The sequence below is a fragment of the Euprymna scolopes genome, chromosome 36, assembly GCF_053919585.1.
Source record: "Euprymna scolopes isolate OS-2025 chromosome 36, ASM5391958v1, whole genome shotgun sequence".
Lineage (NCBI taxonomy): Eukaryota > Metazoa > Mollusca > Cephalopoda > Sepiida > Sepiolidae > Euprymna > Euprymna scolopes.
This window is the reverse complement of record NC_136517.1, coordinates 57,031,369-57,050,944: the sequence shown is the minus strand read 5'-3', so window position 1 is coordinate 57,050,944 and position 19,576 is coordinate 57,031,369. Positions and strand designations below refer to the sequence as shown.

The 19,576-nt window shown below is 34.0% G+C and overlaps 2 protein-coding genes across 4 annotated transcripts in view; both read right to left on the bottom strand.

Annotated features, from left to right (window-relative positions):
- Nucleotides 1–19,576, bottom strand: part of LOC145260517 (lysosomal proton-coupled steroid conjugate and bile acid symporter SLC46A3-like) — a 147,801-nt gene that overhangs the window by 8,312 nt on the left and 119,913 nt on the right. For all 3 annotated transcript variants that reach the window (XM_080118651.1, XM_080118652.1, XM_080118653.1), the window contains 2 exons: nt 5,072–5,155; nt 3,663–3,819 (listed from right to left, as the gene is read on the bottom strand). In XM_080118651.1, the coding sequence (XP_079974777.1) occupies nt 3,663–3,819; nt 5,072–5,155 (241 nt within the window). The remainder of the gene's footprint in view (nt 1–3,662; nt 3,820–5,071; nt 5,156–19,576) is intronic.
- On the bottom strand, nt 16,631–18,470 carry LOC145260185 (lysosomal proton-coupled steroid conjugate and bile acid symporter SLC46A3-like). Its single transcript, XM_080118009.1, has one exon. It carries the CDS (start codon nt 17,780–17,782, stop codon nt 16,631–16,633), a length of 1,152 nt encoding a protein of 383 aa, XP_079974135.1. The 5' UTR covers nt 17,783–18,470.

Below are 19,576 nucleotides of genomic sequence, written 5' to 3'. Positions count from 1 at the left end.
ATGCTATTCAGGTACAACTTTTAAAATCTCACATGATAACTTTATATGCTAGATCTTATGTTGTTTATTGTCTCTTTGACATAAGGTATGCAGAAGTCTGGTGATATCCTGGGAATGGGTCAACTCCTTTATTGTATACTCCAAGGACTCAAGTCCTAGTAATGAGAAATATGATAAAGTTTGAATATGGTTCAATGCCTCCCTCAATTTAGATGACTAGGCCATCACCCCGTAACCCCCTCTCTGCATGTCACTGTTCTTTAGGCATTTTATATTTTAATCAATAATTCAATTTTAACCTTTTTAAAACATTTTTTTTATTAAAGTAAAACTCTGAAATAACTCGAAGTATGATTTTGCCATAAATAATTTGAAGTACAACTAATTCTCTTATAATATAAGCGGCACTTTCTTTGTTTGTTTGTATATCTGTCTGTATTTTGAATTTTTTCAAGGGAGATAATTACATGACCACTTCCAGCATCAAATGATGCTGATGTGTTAATCCAAGCCAAAACACTAAGGAGCCATAAAAAAATTGTTTTTATGAAGTGTGTCAACATGGAGTTTTTTTAAATAAATAATTTTACTTTTAATTTATACATGCCAATAATATTGTGGAGTCTGCTTTGTGCTTTAAAAGGAAATACGTTTTACTTTTAATTTATACATACCAATAACATTGTAAGATCTGTCTAGACCGTGAGGATATAGTCTCTGTCTATATCAAGTTAGTTATTTGTATATTTTTATATATTTCTATGTAGGGGATTGACTCTTAAACTAATTAACTGATCATTATGAATTTTGGAATACAAGGAAAAGGAGTAAGAGTGGGTTATTTTAATCCTGATAAATGCTGATTCATTAGTATAATACTATACTAGCTGGACCTGTGGAAATTCCAGAGGGGACTCATTCATATGTAATGTTGGCATTCTGTAGATGTTCAGTGTAAATGGAGACGCTCTGATATTATTGTAGCTTTTTTGTTAAAACTGCAAAAGTATTTATCTAAGCTAGCACGACCGCCCAGCAAAGCCCGTTCATAAAGTATGCTTAAATATATTTTAATTCTTGCAGATTTCATATATATTATTATATACTTAATGTTCTATTGATTTTTATATATTATAAAGTTGTGATTTCAAAAATAAAAAATATATTTCCATATGACTTGGGTGCATTAGCTTGAATCGAAACCGAAATAAAAACTTATGAAAACAAATTATATATATATATATATATATATATATATATATATATATATATATAACTTGAGTTCCTTCAGCCATAATCGAAACCGAAACCCAAACTTATGAAGAATTCTTGATAAAATTATTTATATAAAAAAAATAGATTACTAGAGTGCCATCAGTTATAATCGAAACCGAAACCAAAACTTATGAAGAATTCTTGATAAAATTATTTATAAAAAGAATAGATGGCTTAAGTGCCATCAGCTATAATCGAAACCGAAACCAAAACTTATGAAAAATTCTTGGTAAAATTATTTATGACAAGAAATGGAAGTACATAACAATTAAACGACCCGGATGTAATAAAATAATACACACGCTATCATATTAATATATATATATATATATATATATATATATATATATATATATATATATATATATATATAAAGTTAAGTTCAAACATACACACCATAGTCGAGTGCTGGACGGTGTTGTCAGTGATGACGTTGCATGAGTCACTAGAGAGTTTCAGGTCTTGTAACATCATACTCTCTCCACCATGCTGATTCCATCAGAGATGATGTATCTAATCTATCATCTTCTAGTGCACTTTCAGGAAATGGACATTTATAACGTTAAAGCCCCATACAAACTCTTCTGGCTCATTCCTGATTGGTGATTGCTGAAGCTAATTTACATAAAGTGGCGAACTGAATCAAGAGATAGCGACAGCTGCCAGAAATATTCAGGGACTGGTCTTTAGAAATGAATCTTTTATATACAAATATATAAAAAATTTATTATAAACTAAATTATCATGAATTTTGGGACACATAAAGAGTGATAATATTGGGCTATATTTAGTTTACTTTAGTTTTATACAAAAGTATGCGAAGAGGGGGGTGCCCTTTGTGAAAATTCCAATACCTTTGATTGTTGCAAAATTTTAACATTAGTATTAGACATCAATTAATAAATATCATCCAAATTTCAGTTTCCTTAGAGTATTTTAAAGTTATTTATTGGGCACAACCTTTTGATTTGAAAATTAAAATATTTCAGATTAACATTAAATTTTATCCATAATCATTAAAACTCAGTTAAGCAAGATTCTTTGAATTTTAATTTCTTCTGAAGACCTATTGTTGTATACTGGGGAAGTGTATATGATATACGTGTGTCTAAACTCGTGTATCGTCTAATGGTATAGGATGTTCTTCTAATGAATGTATATACATTTGTATATACGTGTCATTAGCATCAATATGTGTGTATATATATGCATGTTCGTCTAATCTAGTTTTTCTATTGTTCGTTGAATTGATGTGTGTGTAATACTTACGACAGTGTTGATATATTAACTGATACAGATTAACACCAGACTTGTAACATTTAGAACAGAAAAAGACAAGTAACAATTCTCTGGGGTTTTAACATCAGGCCAATTAGAGAAATATACCTGGTCTGTCTTTGATCTTGTTTGATGGATCCTCGAAAAAGCTGCAAAGAAGATTCATCACAATGGATCAACAAATCTCGGGTTATCTTTTCAGCAACTTTATTTACTGATATTTCCCCCATTGGAAGCTGCAACGTTGGTCCTAAACTAACACATTCTGATCCCCTCTACTCGGAGCCATCACCGTTCGTAGACCGTCTTTCTCCCTCTCTTGACTCCAACTGCATCTGCTCTCTCTCACTCCCAATTCTTGACTGATCAAAATTATACATGTTTTTCAAGCTCTACCCTAAGTCACTTTAAGTGACCTGTATGCAATGCTACGGTCAAATTTTTAAATTATTGTTTGTGTTCTAACATTCTTTTCTATTAAAACATCTTAACATAAATAATTTTATCTGTAAATATTTATTTCGCTATAATAGCATCCTATTTTTACAAATATACAATAATAATTGTTGACCAGCACATCTTTTGGCATTGTCCTACTAATATCTAACACTATCATGTTTTAAAATTAAAAAACTTTTCTAGAATCAAAATCATGTAATAAATTTTGATCAAAATTCGAATAAGGATTCTAAATATAAGGTTTAGTAGCATTATATTGCGACTTTAATCTTTTTGATGCAAAACAATTCTGTTTGAGGAAAAATGTTTACTTGTCCTAGAACACTGGCTTAGCTAAGTAAAAGTAACACTAACAAATGCATAGACAATAAATCTTACAATAAGTAAACACATGTGAAAATTATGTAGAAAAGTAGAAAATAAATTTTCTTGCATTTGGTAATAATTATTTATTGTTTATTTTTTCACTACTTTTTTTTTCTTGTTAGCTATACTGCACAATCGCCAGTGCTTAAAATACAGTATTCTTCTAGCTTGGAATAATCTAATATAGGACTAGACAGAATAATTGGAAATAGTATTCTGACATGTATAATTCGATGTAGAACTTTACATCTAAAAACAAAACCTGGATGAAGAAATCAACTTACAAGAGAAGTGATGCTGGAACAACACAACTGATGGCGACGACTATAAACACAAATCCTTTCATCCATAGGAGTGTGTGGGCATATATTGTATTCAGCATCACTGAACTGGTCATTCCACAAAGAGCTTCCACCGTACCAAGACCAGCAAAAACAGAACCTAAAAACAAATAAATATATAGTATATAATGTAGTTTCAGAATGGAAAAATAAAAAATGCAGACGTTCACTGAAAGGGATGCAGAGTTGTTTCTTTTCTATTGTTTTACAACTGCATCAACGCTTATCAAGGTCCAGGGACCATTCGAGGATAAATGTTAAAAAGATTAGCAATTAAATGACGATTTCCACCACAAGATAATTTGAAGCAATGGGTGAAATGGTCAGAGGATTACTTAAGGGGAATTGGTTATTCAAGAGGATGGATCAACAAGTATCTTTTCAATTCAATTTATTTGGTAAAAAATAAAACAAACATGCTTCAGTTGCCATGTAAGGAAAGAGTGTTAGAAATGTACACAGAAGCGGATAGAATAGCCCAGTACTTGTTTACATTAGACTTGAAAAACGACCATGTTGTAGTCGGTTGAGAAGCAGTCTTGTTGTATTTTGTTCCACAGATGGGATGTTCTTTAAAATCCAACCTGCATTGTTGTTATTATAAGTACAAAAAAAGGGCAATATTATGCATAAAAATTAAGGCAATCAATCAAGATGCAATGTTAATCTGTTAATCTGAGGACAGGCCGCAGGAAAAGGGCCTATTCACGTTGCTTTGCAGTAGCTGAAGCAGACGATTTTGCCTTTGGATTGCTAATCTTATGCCTCTTACTCACTAGTTTACTTCTTCCTTTTTTTTTTTTTTTTTTTACATTCGTCATTATTTATCAAGATCTAGGGACTACTTGAAGATAAGTGTTAAAAAGATTGTCAGTTGGACAATGATCGCCACCATGAGAGGATTAAAAACAATTGATAAAATGGTTAAAGATTATTCAAAAGGAACTGATTATCCAAGAAAACAGCTCAACAAGTATTTGTTTAGATTAGACTTGAAGATGATCATGTTGTAGTCAGTTGGGAAGCGGCCTTGTCATATTTTGTTCCACAGATGGGATGTTCTTTGAACTGAAATCTCCCCTATATGCTGGTTATTATTTTGTAAATAATAATAATAAGGTAATATGTACTGTGGGAGAATTTTTGAAAGAGCAGGATGCTGCCTTCTTGTATGATGGGGTTGCAATGCTTGAATAATAAATAACAGCTTGACATTAATGCACTCGGATCAAGTGCATTGATTTCAAGCTGTTATTTATGGACTCAACTGATTTCATCTGGTTTAGATTTAGCATTTTTTTAAACTACTCTTGTCCTAGCTAGAAAAAAAAACATGAAAAGAAATAAATTACCTTGTTCTGATGGATCAGTGAGGTGAGACACAATCGTTCGGATCATGGCAAAGGACAGCAAACCAGGGGACCCAATAAGTCCAGCTGTGGGAAAAACAGAAAAGAGAAGAAATCAACCTAATGTCAATTAGGGTGAAATCAGCTTCTCCATCTTGACATTTTTTTTTTTTAGTAGTATATCTTTATAGCATACTTCCTTTTAATGGGATTTTTGAAGAATGACCGTAAGTTGGTTAAGTTCTAAATTGATGTTTTGGGGGAGTATTCATTAGTTAATATTACTCCCAGTTGTACCTGTCAGGTGACTGCTATAAGTCAACTAGAATTTATTACTTACTAGCCTGGGTGCCTGGCATTGCCCGGGTGTTTGGAGGTGTGTGTTGAGCAAAAAAATAAATAAATAAATAAATAAAAGTGGTAGTAAGCAGGCAGGCTTGAACCCGTACCTCGAATGAAGAAAAGAACATGAAAAAAAAAAGTGACATCTTTGCCATTGCATCCATCGCAAAACTGGAAGTGATGAAGGTTTAAATTAAGGCTAGTCAATCGAAAAGGGGGGATGACTTTCAAAAATATTGGCGAAAAAAGCGACCCCTCCTTGTGGAAAAGTCCTCAGTTGAGGGTGAAGGAATTAATGCTTTTAGCCAATTTTTCGATATTTGTCGTCCGAAGGGTCGAACTTCATAACGATACCAATCTCGTGGAAATCCATCGCCTGTGTCGAAAGTTTTAGATATACATACATACAGACATACATTTAAACAGAGGCGAGATTTTATATTATAGATGGACTATTTATGTACAAAATATATGTCTGCAAAACAAATTAATATACAAACTGTTCATATGCAAAGCATACAGCAAGGATTACTCGTACTGTTAAGAATTTGTTCGGAAAAATACTACCCGATTTTTTTTACTGTTAAAATTTGATTTAGATTGCTTATAGTGCTCATACAAAATGTAACACACTTAATAGTGATGCGTATCTTTTAATAAATTTCTTATAATTTCTTTCAGATTAAATTTGGAAATGGCGAATGTAACATGCAGATGATTGGAGATTAGGTTTAGAACAACAAAATACAAAACAAAAACAACTTTGAATACAAACAAGCAAACCAGAGGAAGAGAGAGAGAGAGAGAGAGAGAGAAGGTAAGGCAATGGCAATGTCTCATGACAAGGGTCTCCTTTCTTTTCTCTTTACAACATAAGCAAGCAGGAAGAGAAAGAGGGGAGAGGATATTATGCTGTGTTTCACCATGAGTGACTGCCTTGTTATATTTTTCTTCTTCGAATGCCAGCTGGACTTAGCAAAATATTAGAAAGGAGGAAAACGGCAATAGCTATGTGCAAATGTGCAATTGTGCAATACGAGAGGCGTGCAATAAGTAATGCCCCTGACCCACTTCCAGTTGTCCGATCTATCTAAAATTTTGCATGTGCAATGTTTTATATCTCTACGGGTTATGTGGCAAATTACAGCTCTGAACTAATTGTGGTTTCTGTTTTACAGGTGTTTGAACTGAGTCATGTGTGAAATGGAGCCTGTTGAATGTCAAGCAGTGCTCCAGTTTTTGTATTTGAAAGGACGCACACCACAGGAGACTTTTGATGAAATGAAAGAAACATATGATGATAATGCCCCATCATATGACCTTGTAAAACGCTGGCATCGTGAATTCAAACATGGCCGGAAGTCTGTGGAAACAGCTCCCAGAGGCATCTGTCCGTCAATTTGAGGCTGCCATTTTGGAAGATTGGCGCATTACTATTCGCCAAATAGCCCAAGATGTCATGATTAGTACAGGGTCTGTGGAAACTATCATTCATGACCATTTGCATATGCATAAGGTGTCTGCCAGATAGATTCCCAGGTTGCTCACACCATTCCAGAAGCGAGAACACGTCAAGTGCTCGAGGATGAATTTGGAGATGTGCCAAGAAGATGAGTCAGTTTTTCAAAAGACTGATTACACAGGATAAAACCACTATGATTCAGAGACCAAAGCCCAGTCAATGCAGTGGAAGGACTTGGACTCACCACCTCCAAAGAAGGCAAGGATGCAGCCCTCCGCTGGCAAGGTCATGCTCGCAGTCTTCTGGGACCAGAACAAAGGAGTGATGACAGATTTCCTGGCAAAGGGTACCACAATTACAGGAGTGTATTATGCTTCACTTTTGAGGAAATTAAGGGAAGCTATCAAATCAAGAGGCGGGCAAAGGTACCCTCCTCCTGCAGGACAACGATCCGGTCCACAACTCACATGTCGCCAGATCAGAAGCACGGGCGTGTGGTTATGAAATCCTCCCCCATTCTCCCTACTCTCCTGACCTTGCACTCTCTGACTTTCACCTCTTCCCAGCCATGAAGTTGTTTTTGAAAGGAAAGTGTTTCCCAGATTATGCAACCTTGATTTCTAAAGTCACGTCATGGTTGGAGGACTAATCTGGGGTGTTCTACAAAAACGGTCTCCAGAGCTGCATTAAACGATGGGAGAAATGCATAACTCTGGGTGGTTCCTATATAGAGAAAGACTAATAACTGCCAAGTTTCGTTGCTCTCCTGCTATGGGAAGTGGGTCAGGGGCATTACTTATTGCACACCCCTCGTAGCTATATGCAAAAGGAGGAGATGAAAGGGCGAAATTGTAAGAAGACAGTTGAGACTTGAAGAAATCAGACGATACTGGGTTGGTAGTTGAGTGCGAGGTTTGAGTATAGATGGAGGAAAGAATGACTGAGTAAGAAACAAGATATTGTGTTCTGTCGGGTTAACGTTTACAAGCCTGGAAATGTACAGAACTTTGTTGAAATTTGATGGTTGAGTCAAACCTTATATTGAAGCAGGTATGTATTAAACTTTGAATGCTTGAAGAACATAAAAATATTAGTTTTGAATTTTTGAGATGAGGAATGATTATGTGGATTAATCGGACTAATGTTCTTATCTTGAGTTTTATTTGCACTACGTTTCGGTCGATGTAACTGTAGATTCACGAAGGAAGAGAGACGAAAAAAAATTGTTATCACATGCGACAATAAGACTGCGACAACTGACAAGTCAACTAGGTGATAAACGCAAACCGAACACTTCTGTCTACATAACTCAACACAGAAAATACTGTTGATACGACCCGACATAGTACCAAACAATTCTGTCCACATGAGGCGGCATTATCAGAACAATTCCATCGACACAATTCTGAATAACTCCATCGTTACGATCCTGACCACCTCCATCGAAACAACACAACACGATCCTATACAATTCCGTCGAAACAACACAACACTATCTGTCGAAACAACCTGACATGATCCCAAACATCTCTGTTGAAACAACACGGTACCAGAGCAACCTCGCCAATCACTCGTTGAATGTCTCTGATGTTGGATTTTTATAGCCTTAGGACGAACTCATTTTCGCCGTAGGTAGGCTCAACTAAAACATTCACACACTGTTCTTGTGCACTTCCGCACATGCTCGTCACAGTAACTTCTGACCGTCTTCAGGTGTATAAGTCGCCATGTTTGATATTGGGAAAGGGGTAACTCTATACTTTCTGCAAATTAAAAGATTCAAATGTTACTTGTCCTACTCTTGGTTCTGCTGTCAAAAAATTCAACACCAACGTTCGATACACTGCTATCGAAATTCTCATCTTTAAAATGCGACTCACTGCTCACAAGACTTGCTTCTTCAACGTCCAAATCTAAACTTCCCAATCTCTCAAAAGTCAATCTTTTTAATTCCTAATCAGAGCATCTCATTTGCATATCGTATGACAAACTTGACAAACTCGTAGCCATATAAAGAGAACAGTGGCCATTATTTTTCTTTCTGGTTGCTCCAGAACAGAACTAATTTTTAACATCTTGTCTTCGGTAACATTTCAGACCACATATTCCAAGACCAAATAAGATCCTCTCAGCATGGTCAACGCACTGGCTCATACAATGAATGGTGCACCTATTCCAAACTAAATCATTTAATCACACTTTCTATACGAAACCTCGGCATTTTAGAGTTACTTCTTTCCAGTATCAAACATATCAACTTATACACTTGAAAAAGGTCGAAGTTTACATCAACCAACACGTTGTGGAAATAAGACGAGTACATTAATCCGATTAATCCAAATAATACAAACATAAAAATATGTATCAAATGTGACGCACGATGTTTACGATTCATCTCCCCCCCCAATTGTTTATTATATTTTTATTTTCATTTCATTTCACTCCTGTTGTGAACACATCAGATACCATAAACTGACGGAAAAAAAATCGAACACATGATTACTATAAACGATCGTTTATAGTAATCATGTGTTCGATTTTTTTTCCGTCAGTTTATGGTATCTGATGTGTCCTACCTGTTGACATTCTTATAGGATTCGAGAAGCATACTCCCAGCCAAAATGGATTCTGTCAAAATATTAATATTAATTTGTGTCAGATGATATCAGCCACAAGAAAACATACAAGTCATCATCATCATTGTCATATTCAGTTTAACGTTTGCTTTACATATATGTTGGAAAAGTTCTCAATAAAAAAAGAATATATATATATACATATATATACATATATATATATACACACACACACACACACATATATATATATATATATACATATATATATATATATATATATATATATATATATATATATATATATATATATTCTCTTTGTCTATCTGCCCCTGCGTCAATTCCATTTTGCTCAGAAACTACTGGACCGATTTGGCTGATATTTTGTATGGACCTTTGTTATAATAAGGTGCATCGAACTATGTATTATGATGTTTACCTGTTCAATAAACAATTAAGGATTAATAGGAATTAGTCACCTCAATGTGGCATTTACCTTAGAAGTTTTCTCGGAAACTACTGAACCAATTTGGCTGAAATTTTGTATGGACCTTTATTATGATAACGTGTAGCGAATTAAGTGTTATGGTATCTGAATCTGATCAACGTACAGTTAAGAATTAGTAGAGCACAGTTATTTAAAAGTTTTGTCGGAAAGTACTGAGCTGATCTGGTTGAAGTTTTGTATGAACCTTTGCTATGATAAAGTGCAGCGAACTAAGTGTTATGGTATTGATGCACCAATAGAGATTAATAAGGATTAGTATTTAATGCAAAAGGGAGCACAGATTGAACCGTATTTAACAATCAGTTTCGTATAAAACACTCATTCTAAATCAACGGCTATAAGTTTTTCCCTGCTTTTAACGGATTAAAAACGACTGGATGCAGCATTTAATTGTAGCGATAGTGTCTATGTATATAGCCAAGAACCACACGAACATCTATAATATAAATCCCACCTGTTTAAATGTATATATGTATGTTTGCATGTCTTTCTAAAACTTTCAACAGAGGCGACAAATTTTCACGAGATTGGTATTGTTTTGAATCTCGACCCTTCAGACAACAAATATTGAAAAATTGGCTAAAAACATTAATTATTTAACCTTCAACTGGGCACTTTTCTACAGGGACGGGTCGCTTTTTTCGCTGATATTTTCGAAAGTCATCCCCTCTTTTTCATTGACTAGCCTTAATTTAAACCTTTGCCACTTCTAGTTTGATGATGGGTGCAACGACAAACACATCACTTTTTTTTTCACGTTCTTTTCCTCCTTTGCGGTACAGGTTCAAGCCTGCCTGCTTACTAACATTTTATTTTATTTTTTTAATTTATTTATTTATTTTTTTTTTTTGCTCAACACACACCTCTAAACATCTGGGCAACGCCGAGCACCCAGGCTAGTTTATTATAAATTGAGGTATAAAAGTTGCTTTTAGCGAAAGGAGAAAATCAAGAATATATATGTAATATGCATGCGTCCTAAAATGAAACATTAAGAAAATAGAAGGTTCAACAAGTAACGAATAAAACATAAACAGAATTTTAGAAATGAAAAATTAGAGAAACATGAAAGTTTTATAACAAACATTTTTATACAATAGATAAGAATAGAAAAGTTATTCCTCAGTCATTTATACAAACGCGTGTTTGGTGGAGAAAGTTGGATTAGTAGTAACAAATCAAAATGTTCATAGTGTAAATATAATGAGCATATGAGTATTTGGCAGCGTGGCATTGTATAGATGTACGCAACTTGATGAAACTGGCATGTAAACCATTGAGTCATTTTCTTTTGTGATCTGCCTCCCACCCACCGGGAGTAGGAATGAAGAGTGTACATTCTTGTATCTTTCAGGTGCGGTTGGTGTAGTCTGGAGAAAACTGTTCATATGTTCCTATAGAAATTTTAAAGTTTGCACTGGCTTATTACTTATTACTTTCGCATGTATGTGTCACATTTTGGGGTTAGGAAAGGTTTCCATTGGTACAAAATACTTTGAATTAACATCTTTGTGTTAAAATTTTAAAGCTTTAGGAAGTGATGAGTAGGGTATAACTAATTTGAGCAATTTGCGTTTCTCTTTTTTTTTTTTTTTTTCACCCTAAACAAGTCACGGTGCTACTTGGATGTAAGAGATTACTATTTGGGACAAAATTTGCAGGGATACTATGTAGGGAGTTAAGCAGCAAGACGTCTATTCACATTACGTTTGAACTTCTGCATGTCAGTACAGTCGGGGAAGCAGGAACCCGGGAGGGAATTCCAAAGCCTAGCAGTTTGAGGGAAGAAACTACTTGAGTAAAGGACTTTCCAGCATCTAGGGATCTCTACAGTGTAGGGATGAGATTTTGCTACTTTTTGGGTTAGTCGAAGGTATTTACGTCAAGGAGGTACAAGGGTTTGGAGTTCGTCAGAGCACCTTACATTAAAATAGTTGTAAAATAGGCACAGGAATGCAATGTTTCATCGATGGGACAGAGGTTGAAGTTTGGTTGACAGCGTGCTTCTCAGTTTTACTACTACAAAATAACCGGAAAAAGGTTGATATGGTATAAAACCCAAAACCAACTAAAAAGACGTCTTTAACAGATAATAAGTTTAATTTTGTTTTTATGTTCCATATTAGATCCTACATGAATCATCCATAATGATTTACAGAGTATTTAAAAAAACAATTGACATCATTTTGCAATCTTATAACATAAAACTTTTTCGTTCAAATGACCTCAAACTTTTAACTTTTATGGTGAACTAGCAGGGTTACTCGTGTTGCCCGGAACAAAAGTGTAACATAACTAATCTCCCTCTCTCTTTTCCCCTTCCCCATTTCTACGTACCCTCTTTTTCCTCTTTGCTCAGCCCATTCCTCTCTCTGAACATATACACACACATAACTAGAGACAGTGTTAGGGAAATAACCCTGCAAATTAAAAAAAGTTACTTCCCTTTATTTTATAATATTAAAATATGCGTGTATGTCTTAATAACATGAAATAATATAAATGCCCATTTGAACCCCCAAATAATGAATATATTTTTTTAAATTTTAGATATTATATATCCAGACCAAGGTCAATCAAGAAAATATAAATGTATTTGGTTAGTACTGTTATATTTACATATTCTGCTCCACAGACGTAATAAAAAGAAAAACATTTAGCAGAGACTTGCTTGCACATATTCCCCAAATTTAAACTAGTCTAAAATAAGGGGAAGAAAATTGACAATGGATGGGGGACATCTCATGAGTTAGACCCTCATTTTGAACGGTGTCGACCAATCAAATTACAAGAAACCTGTTGGTAGGAAGAAGAGCCATTGTGAGGGAAGGAAGTAAGAAATTTTAAAAAAAGCGTGGCAGTGTATTTTTGGAAGGAAGGAGCAGAAAGACGAGAGGACACGCAGGGAGATTCCTGCCGACATACCAGTGAATTTTGCTTCTCACCAAAAAGCTGGTATCCCACTCTTGACACAAATAAAAATCATGGGGAGGGCAAATTTAATTAATTTTGAAGCCCCAAATGAGGAGGTCATTATTTCCTTCATAAATTCAACCCCACCGCGTGTGTCAGGAACGATCATCCTTAACGAGAAAATTACATAAAGTACGTCCCAATTTGATAACAGCAATAAGAAGGAAGACGCTTTCCTCATTAAAATTTAATTCTTCATGTTTTCCTATAAAATAAATAAATAAAATAATACTATTATTACGAATCTTATGCTGCGAAGGACTTCCCCAAAGTGCATAGACATTGTTTTGTTCTGTTCTATTTTTTTAGCATTAATAAATTCGTATTATTCCCCTCCCCCTTTTTTGGGTTAAGTCTGCCTTGTGTTTCTTTGTCTTTAAATGTTTTCCAACAATTATTGCCATCCCTTTATGTCGTACAAGGAAGATTATGTCATTAACTTTTTTCGTGTTGCTAACATAAATCTTTTTGGCGTGAACTGAAGGGAAACATCTGTGTTAATAAAAGCATAACAGTACTTTTGAACTATTGGCTGGACATACAAACATACACACAAACAACTGCCCTTTATATAATGGAATTTCGAATGAACTCCTTTATTTAGATTATGAGAGTAACATGCTCTTGTTCTGTCAGCAATGACTGAGTAGAAGTCCTAAGTAATTTGCAATTGTATTTTTAATGTCACCAGCACCGAAAATTGAACCGTCAACCTCCAGAAGAGTGTAACTTACAACCGAAGTTTTGTGTACTCGTAGTGTAGCAAATAAAGTACTTGGTAAAAATTCAGTTGTAAATTACACTTTTCTGGGTGTTGAAGCTTGAAAGTGAATCTTAACCCTTTGACTTTTGCGGTCTTCACTAGAGCTGCAACCATTTTGCAAGAAGATACCATGACCAACCGGAACTCAGGAACGGACAACTTTGGCGACATCACGAGGAAGAGGAGAGGGCTATGTATGATACTTACATTACAGTCAAGTATTCATGAGTAGCCTCCCTTTTTGTTTGTTGTACTCTTCTTGGACATAGATTAGAAACACCGAATGTAAAAATTTCTGTGAATATACCAGTATAAAATTTGATATTCTATGTTTCATTCGTCAACAAATAGATTGGAATATACAAATTTCTGCTATTGTCTTATATCCAAAGCTTTCACCTACAGACTACCATTTTTTTTAAGCATCTCAACAACAACAACAGCACGAGAAATGATTAAAAAATCTAAATGATATCAAAAACACTTTCAGCGACTTCATCGCTACCAGAATGCAAGATTTTTACGTTACTGGCATAGATACACTTTTTTTGTGTTTGCAAAAGTGTGTTGATTCTGATGGTGCTTATTTCGACCAATAAACTTTTGTTTCATCTGAATTTAAGTTAAAAACTGCAAGAACTTTCTTGTCAACGTGATACACAAACACACATGCACAATGTTTATATACATCTACACATACATGCATATGTATATATATCAATATATATATATCAATATATACATATATATATATATATATATATATATATATATATATATATATATGTGCACATATACACATACATATATATATATACATACATTCAAACCTATGTCTACGCCCACTTACACATATAAGCACACACTCTCACATACATATATGAATAAATAGCATTTCTATCTACAAAATAGCATCATAATCCAGTTATTATTTTGTATATCTTTAATAAAACCTTTCCTTAATTAAAATGAAATTTACAAAAACCAATCAAATTAATTCGATAAAATTAAGTTATTTTTTAGCAGGTTTTTGTTCACACGTCTTCAACGTGAAAAGATCCGACCATGTATCTTATAGATTTTTCATATATATAAATTCCAACCAACAAAGCCACTGGTGTCTCCCCACGTTACACAATCTCAGGTCGCCACCCCAACTCCCGACACTTCACAGAAAGGAAATCAGGAGCAATGAACCAGGAGCATATGGCATGCAAGTTAATGCCCTGCTAAGACAGGTTCACCAACGCGTTGCCCTGCCTAATGATGAAGCCGATCACAAAATGGAGAGCAAACATTAATGAACAACACCCTTCACGTAATACCACTTACAACTTCGAGGAAAATCTGACGCCACCCTCACAAGCCAATCAACACAGAAAAGTCCCAGCAAGAACAGCAAGAGAACAACTCCCCAAGCGTTTCAGAGATTTTATCCTGTAAATATGATCGAGATCGGGGGGGGGGGGGCATTGTTATATCACATATCCCTCCATATTTACATGAATAAACCAGAAACCAGCAGGAATAGTGACAGTGATAATAATGGCGACACTAAGACAAGATACAACGTAAATGATCACACTAAATACACAGGACAACATCAAAGCCCATTTTTTTATGTACATACATCAACAGAATAACTCGCAGATAGATATTAAATATTTTAAATATATGTTATATTACAAATACTCTATTGAATCGGGATTTAGAATTCTTTTTCTTTTTCTTAATTTTTCGCGTTGCTTCTGAAACTAAAATGACTTACAACTCCAAAAATCTGGGTCAATGCTATTAAGAAAACAACTCTTCTTCCATAAAAATAATTGTCAACTTAATATTCTTTAAATGAATAAAAACGAACATGTCTCTTTTTACTTTCTGTATTAAAAATTGTAGCAATTTAATTCCTTTTAAAATCGATTTCAATCTTTATGATTTACTGTTGTTGTTATTGTTGTTGTTGTTGTTGTTGTTAATAATAATAATAATAATAATAATAATAATAAATAATAATAATAATAATAATCCTTTTGAAATCATGGATGTCTTTCAGATTCAATACTATTAAGAAAAAAAAAGAATCTTTCTTCTTTCATAAAAATAATTTCCATTGTCTGCTAAATATTTTAAATAGATGAAATGAATATGCCTCTCTATATATTATTTAATTGAAATAAATTAAAAAAAAAAAAAGAATATGCCTCTCCTTTATTTATTCATTAAAAATTGTAGCAATTTTATTCTTTCTAAAATCAATAATCTTTTTACCGTAAGAATAATTTCTAAAAAAATATTTTTCAAATCAATAAAATGTCACTTTTTGATACGCATTTATTTAAAATTGCATTATTTTAGTCAACATTATACTTTGATTCATTTTAAAATTGGGTAAAGTTGACATTTTTTTTTAATTAATCACAATGATGCTGACATCATTGCTGATCGAACAATCCCATTTTTTAAATATGTACGCAAGGTGATAATACACATAAAATTCCTTAGCATGTAATAATAATAATAATAATAATAATAATAATAATAAAGGTAAAGGAGGATGGAAATATCAAGGAGAGAAAGCACTAACCAGCTCTCTATTGAATTAATGCGAAGAGGACTGGGACCTTGCTGGTCATTGCTAGCAAGAAGTCAATGACAAATGGTTGCTGCAATCATGCACAAACATTTGCAAACGTTATCGAAAGAGGTGAAGAGTACTAGACATCTGGGGAGACTTGTTGTCACCCAGACTCCAGGGAAAACCACTGGTTGTTGTCAGAATGTAATCTCTGATGATAGTATGCATGAGAACTACTAGTGAGTACAACTAATAATAATAATAAGAAGAAGAAGCAGAAGCAGAGGAAGAAGAGAAGAGGAAAAAAAAGAAGAAGAAAATTTTTTTCTTAAAATTGAATGTACAAGAAAAAAATCTGTCCTACTCACCGAAATAAAGCATCCAACTTTTGAAGGCAAATCCCTGAAGTGTGCGGTGTATAATAATTGCGACAAGTCCAAGGATGGCAATGATTTCTTCAGACCACCATCTTTGTACAATATAAAGAATAACGGTACTCAAAGCTGGTTGTACAACAGAAGAAAATCCAAAGAATATACCGATCTTGACAGAATCCCAGCAAAAAGGTGAGTTGAGCTGATAGAGCGGTTCAAGATTCCAGAGACCAAGAACGAATTGACAAAGTGTGATAAAACTTAAGAAGGCCACACAGAATTTTAGCCAGACATTTTTTCCGTCTTCTTCGCTTCTTTTATAGTAGAAGCCAAATACCCGAGAAATGGTCTTGGTTGGATGCAATTCTGACCAACAACCTCGCGTTTGTAAAGTCTCAATGGTCATACTTACCAAAGCTACCATAAGAATAGCAGACAAGATGACAGAGATGACCATTGGCCAAAAGAAGCCTATTGCTCGGATTAAGTACCCAGTTCCAAGATTAACGAGTCCATAAAAAAGATACGAAAAATTGGAAACAATTAAGATGAATCTTCCTCTCTGTTTGCCTTTCTCTGTAATATCTGCCATGTATGCACATGCTATTACTAAATTACCAAAATAGCCACCAGCGGCACCATCGATAAAATACCCAATCAGCAGATATGCAGTGGATAAGTTAAAATGTATAACAATGGCAAAGACGACAGTCCGTAAGATTTGCCCAGTCATATTGTAAGCAGTAATTGGTATACGGCCCAAAACATCTGCCCAGCTGCCAATAAATACTATGGATATTACCATTGGAATGCTATTTATTATGTTGAAGTAAAGACTCCAAAAGGCTGCCTGGGCTTGGACCTCTTGTTGAAGTTTAAAAGTCACAGAGGACTTATTTACTGAACAGAGAGAATTACCTCCCCTTTGAAGAGTTGATTCTCCAGAGAGAGTTGTGTTCTGAATCTCCTTTTCCGCTAATTTTGCATAGACATACTGAGTCATGACTGGATCGCCGATGGCATAGCTGATATTCCTCAAGAAGTGGATAACAATGTAGGAATAATGACGCCAGGTGAGAATCTCTTCCAAATTTTCTGTTTTCGGTAACTTTGTGTACTTGGTCATGGAACCTGCCATGCTTAATTGGATTTTAAATCACTTTGTTTTCTATTGAAAGAGAAAGAATTTTAAAAATAATTCTTTTTAAAAGAATCTAACATTATTTCCGACCTAGCTGACTCTCAGAAAAAAGTCATATTTAGAGCACGTTCCAATTACTTTTATAATATCTAACAAAAAAAAAAAGAAACCCAAGTCTCTATTTACTTGCCTCCTCACGGTGGCAGAGTTTTAATTGGGATAAAATCTAACTCCTCGCAAAAAGGAGCACTCTCGATTCTGATTTTAAAAAATTCAAAATTGCCTCAGTGTAGAAGAACAGATGGAATGTGGTATCAGAACAGATACTACACTTTGCTCCTATCCAAAAGACCAATAAAAGTACAATTTGTGATAAAATGGAATTACATAGAGATTTTCCAATGAAGATAGAATATTCTCTGAAGTAAAATGTGGTAGATGCACTAATCCTGATGAGGAAAGGAGTGAACCCACAATTTCCCCCTTTAGTTATTGGTAAAATAACAACTTGTATACAATTAATCTTATACAATGAATCGCTTACAGTAGGTATTATAATTCCAAACATACAACAAATCGATAAGCAATATTTTTGTTAAAAATAATCAAATAAATATTATAATAAATCAATTAATATATATATATATATATAATTATTTTCTAATATATATATATATATATATATATATATATATATATATATATATATATATATATATATATATATATATATACTCCAATCCCTGGTCCCCCCTCGCCAAACTTTCACGAAAATCACCCGTCTAGCTGAATCCACTGTAAAAAATTTCCCCCACTCTATATCTGTGCCTAAATCAAAACGCGGATTTCATGAGCAAAGCTTCTTTCTTAGAACTGCACGCCTGTGGAACTCTGTTCCGTCTGCCTGCTTCCCTCCGGACTACAACTTGGATGTCTTCAAGTCTAATGTTAACAAATTCCTCATGAACCGCCCCCCTAATTAAACACTTCATAAAATCTCCTCACTAACGTGATGTACTTGCAATAACCCTTATCCCTGAGTGGCTTCCGGGCCTTGATAAGTGGTGATCACTGTGTAAAAAAAAAAAATATATATATATATATATATATATATATATATATATATATATGGGGGGGGGGTAAAAGGAAGAGAATAAGATCACTTCTTTAAGAAGAGACTTAGCGGGATAATGCAAAGCTCAACAAATTGTTTTGGAGCTTATATAGAACCCTATAATTTTCCCGAGAGTTTAATCACACCTATTGCCCACATATATTAAGCCCACTATGACAGATATGCCATATACCTATCTGCATTATATAATAAAAAATATGCTCCCCCTATATCACAGAGATTAATTTAGTTGCCCTAAACAGCCTCAATATTTACTATTTTATCATTAGTAGCAGCAATGGAAAATTAAGTTAAAAAAACAAACACGCCAATCGTTTTTAGAATCGTTTTTAGCATCCGAAACTAGAGACAAAGTTTTTTTGATTCCGATAACAATTCCAATGCCTCCATAAATTTCGGTTTTATTTTTCTATTTTAAATATGCCTATGTTCTATAACGATACACTTTTTGTTATATTCCATTTCAAAGCTAAAAGTATAGTTGGTTTTGATTCGATAAGCACGAAACAAGACATACGCAAAAAAAAAAAAAAAAAAAAAAAAAAAGAGGTAAAAATCCATTGATGTTTAAATTACAAATGACTCTTTGGTTTTGTTTATAAAGAAAATAATGAGAAAACATAACTATTAGTAAGCGTCATAAGTCTCAAAGACAA

What these genes read in the sequence shown, in the direction of transcription:
- LOC145260185 (XM_080118009.1), bottom strand. Translation starts at nt 17,782, where the DNA reads ATGGCAGGTTCCATGACCAAGTACACAAAGTTACCGAAAACAGAAAAT.